Source organism: Nicotiana attenuata, unplaced genomic scaffold, assembly GCF_001879085.1.
Source record: "Nicotiana attenuata strain UT unplaced genomic scaffold, NIATTr2, whole genome shotgun sequence".
NCBI lineage: Eukaryota > Viridiplantae > Streptophyta > Magnoliopsida > Solanales > Solanaceae > Nicotiana > Nicotiana attenuata.
In genome coordinates this window covers 1-3376 of record NW_017672278.1, presented here as the reverse complement: position 1 = coordinate 3376, position 3376 = coordinate 1, and the positions used below count along the sequence as shown (strand labels likewise).

The window sequence follows — 3376 nt, the reverse complement described above, 5'->3', positions numbered from 1 at the left end:
CCTGAAGATTATACTGGAGTTCCAGTATAATATATTGATCCAGCATAATATGTTGGAAGTTCATACACAGGTGCACCAATCTCCAGTATATTATGCTGGAACTTTGGGTTGCAGCAAAATAGTGGTTATTGTTCAATGACTTTGCAAATTAAACTGGCTAGCCCGTGCTATTTTCACATTGATATCAGCATATTATATAGAAGGAGCATGTTGTTTGAAACCAAAGTGATCACAAGTCCAGCATATATTATATAGAAGGAAGATGTTGTTTGAAACCAAACTGATCACAAGTCTTGGTTGTTAGTTTTACCAAATAGCTTGCCATTGCCCGTCAGTACATTTCAAGAAATGCTGGAAAAGAAAAAAGATGATATTCACCCTAATGAAGTTTGTGACATTTTCCAATTAGGAAGAGGGGATAGATGTTCCACAGGGTCATGCAAATTAACCCTTAAAGAGATGTAAGGCAGCCAACATAAACAATCTGGATTTCCCATGAGTAGCACTGGAAATAAGGAATAATCACACAGCTTTAATTATCAACTATTGGCATATTATACTATTATCAGTAATCCATTTGTAGAACTTCTATGCACTAGGCAAGAAGAAAATCTACATCAAAACATTTTCTTTTGGTGGCTGGGTGAAGGTAGCTGTACTTCCATCTGCTGTTGCGCATACATATAGACAGCTTCATGTCTGCAGTCATGTAAGCAGCATCTTCATCCACCCACGCGATAAGACCTCCCTCTGAATGCTACACCAGAACTCCTATCAGGTTGAGCACGATTAATTGGTGGTACACCTATCCTCCACCGTGTTACAAGTTTATGTCTATGAATCAGCAGTCAAAGAAACTTTAAGACAAGAATACAATTTAGACATCGAAAGATGCACCTAAATGCAGAGAAGGAACATGCAACTCTTTCAACCCCCCCCCCCCCCCCTCCTCTTTACTATGATTCTGTTGGTAGAAATCAAATAAATATAGAATATTAAGGGACATAACAAAACAGCAGCACCACATCATATAAAAAGAATCAACTGCAATCAAAAGGATACACCCACATCGGCGTCTTCAAAAAGTTCTTCCCAGTGGCAAGTGGATGCAATACGGTTAAGAAGTAATACAGATGTCCAGCAATGATCCCCAACAGGTCTGGCATGATTGATGAACCAAAAATAACATCTAAACAGAGCATGGCCCATGGCAAATAGAACGCCTGAAAGTTGGAAATAGGGAAATTACCAATGGACAATTAAGATAAGAACCCAAAATTCCTGATAAGTGGGGCTTGAATACTACCTAACTAAAAAATGCAGAACCATACCTTTAGAGTTACAAGGCCATAAATGTTAATATTGGCATCAGGGAATTCTCTACTCCAGACATATAGAAGCATGAAAACCAGCGATATGCCCAAGAACGGAGAACTGAAGAAGGGGATTGCGGATAAAACCTAAGCACGAGAGGAAAGAATGTATTAAAGATGAAAGATTGGTCGTAGGTGCAAATCAAAGACATCAAACAAAATCTTCAGTGAAAATTGAACAATAAATTGAAAAGATGATGGCAAAGGACAGAAGTGTGGGGTGACAACTAAAGGCAAATACTACAGGAGCTAAAGTCCTAGATATTCACTCTTCGAATGATTGTCACTGACATACCAATAATGTGAAAGCTCCAAATATCATCATCCATAGAAAATCTGCAGTACGTCTTTGAAATGGTCCATTTTCCAGTTGTACCCCATATCTCGCTCTATAACATCATGAAGCAACAGTCATAATTAGTTACTTAATTTAAAATCACAGCTACTTCCATGCTTTTAATAGCTACCACGGAAAATGACTGAAAACATATTAGATCTCTAAGCATACTACTATACAACTCATAAGTACTTACATCATTAAGAGGCGAATTCCAAAATTAATAGAAAATTTTCCAAGAAAGAGGAAGTTTGTAATCAATCGCCACACCTGAAACAAATGCAACATCCAATCTCATTCATAAAATCTTCTTTGATAAATTAAAATCTAATAAATATTCAATAGTACCTGTAAGAGCAAACTAACACATATCTAATACGACATGATAAACAATGTCACCTCTATTAAAGTGACAATAACGTTGCAACATCTCAAGACTTATAATAGCTCCATTGATCAACATGAAGTACAAAAAATTGGGTATTTTCTGAGACAACGTTTGTAATCATAAAAATCATTTTGAGTTATTCCTGATATCGTACAAAATCATCCTTTTCCGTCTTTAAAAGTATTTTCTCCCAGTTGTCTCGATAATCATCAAACATAGGTCAAACAGAATGCTAAATGCATAGTTTGGTCATAGACACAATCTTTAGGTGCGTTTAATTAAACCAAAGAAACTAATTTATATCAGCATTTGTTATTAAAAGAAGAGTAAAAGTTTAACCCCGAATAGTTTCTACAGATGGAACTTGAATTAATTGACGAGATACTCGGAATTCCAGAAGACTAGTTTATCTTTTCCTTCATTTGACGGATAAATGATAAATATTTAACACAGTTAGCTTCAAATAATTATTGCAGTTTGACGCACAGCCTATTTCGCATTCTCACTTCAAAATGAAATGAAAGCTCCTGCTACCTACGATTCCGGATCTATCCAACTTGTACGGAAGAAGACACAAAAGCAGATCCAGAACTACTCAATAAAGTAGGCTGCCACAGGGAAGAGAAGTGGTTATCATTGCATAGATTTCAACTGCATGCAACATTTTTTTATGCCATGTCACGGCAATGGTTTGTCGAAATTACATAATTGAATAGTCGTTTTCAACTGCATGCAACTCAACAATTCAAGCATCATTTCCTCTTTAATAAATAAAAATCCCCTCACTTTACTTTGTTATGCCATGTCAGAGCAATGGTTATTCAAAATTACATAAAATTCAATAGTCTTAGGCATACGCCAGAGAATAAGTTAATAACTTAACCTTTTTAAGATAACATAAAAGAACTTGAGAAATGAAGAAATACGTGAAAGAAAGAATGGAGAATGTATTTCTTGATTAGCCCCTCAAGCTATTGGGTGGATAAATAGTACATACGCCTATTATTCCCTTAAGCTATTGGATGTCTGCGAAAACTTGCACACACCTTGACCATTCGACCGGGTACCTGCTATCTCCAACTAGTATAGGCATGGGTAACCTACCTACCAAGGCTTAGGGATATGGAAAGAAAACACTTAGTGTTTTTGTCTCAGCGGGAATTTGAGCTCAAATCTCCTACGGTTTTCATCTCACTTTATTACCACTAGGATGCTCCTTAGTAAAGGTATGTTTTTATATAGGTTCAATCCATGCCCATCAATTCAGTGGTATCTCAC

General features: G+C 36.4%; 1 protein-coding gene across 1 annotated transcript; it reads right to left on the bottom strand.

The window, feature by feature from the left end:
- Positions 1–265: 265 nt before the first annotated feature.
- Positions 266–2017, bottom strand: LOC109212586 (derlin-1-like). The gene is made up of 5 exons (XM_019376238.1): positions 1907–2017; positions 1669–1762; positions 1332–1460; positions 1063–1223; positions 266–834 (listed from the first exon to the last, which is right to left on the bottom strand). The coding sequence occupies exons 1-5, from the start codon at positions 1996–1998 to the stop codon at positions 723–725; spliced, it is 588 nt and encodes a 195-aa protein (XP_019231783.1). The 5' UTR covers positions 1999–2017; the 3' UTR covers positions 266–722.
- Positions 2018–3376: the final 1359 nt, after the last annotated feature.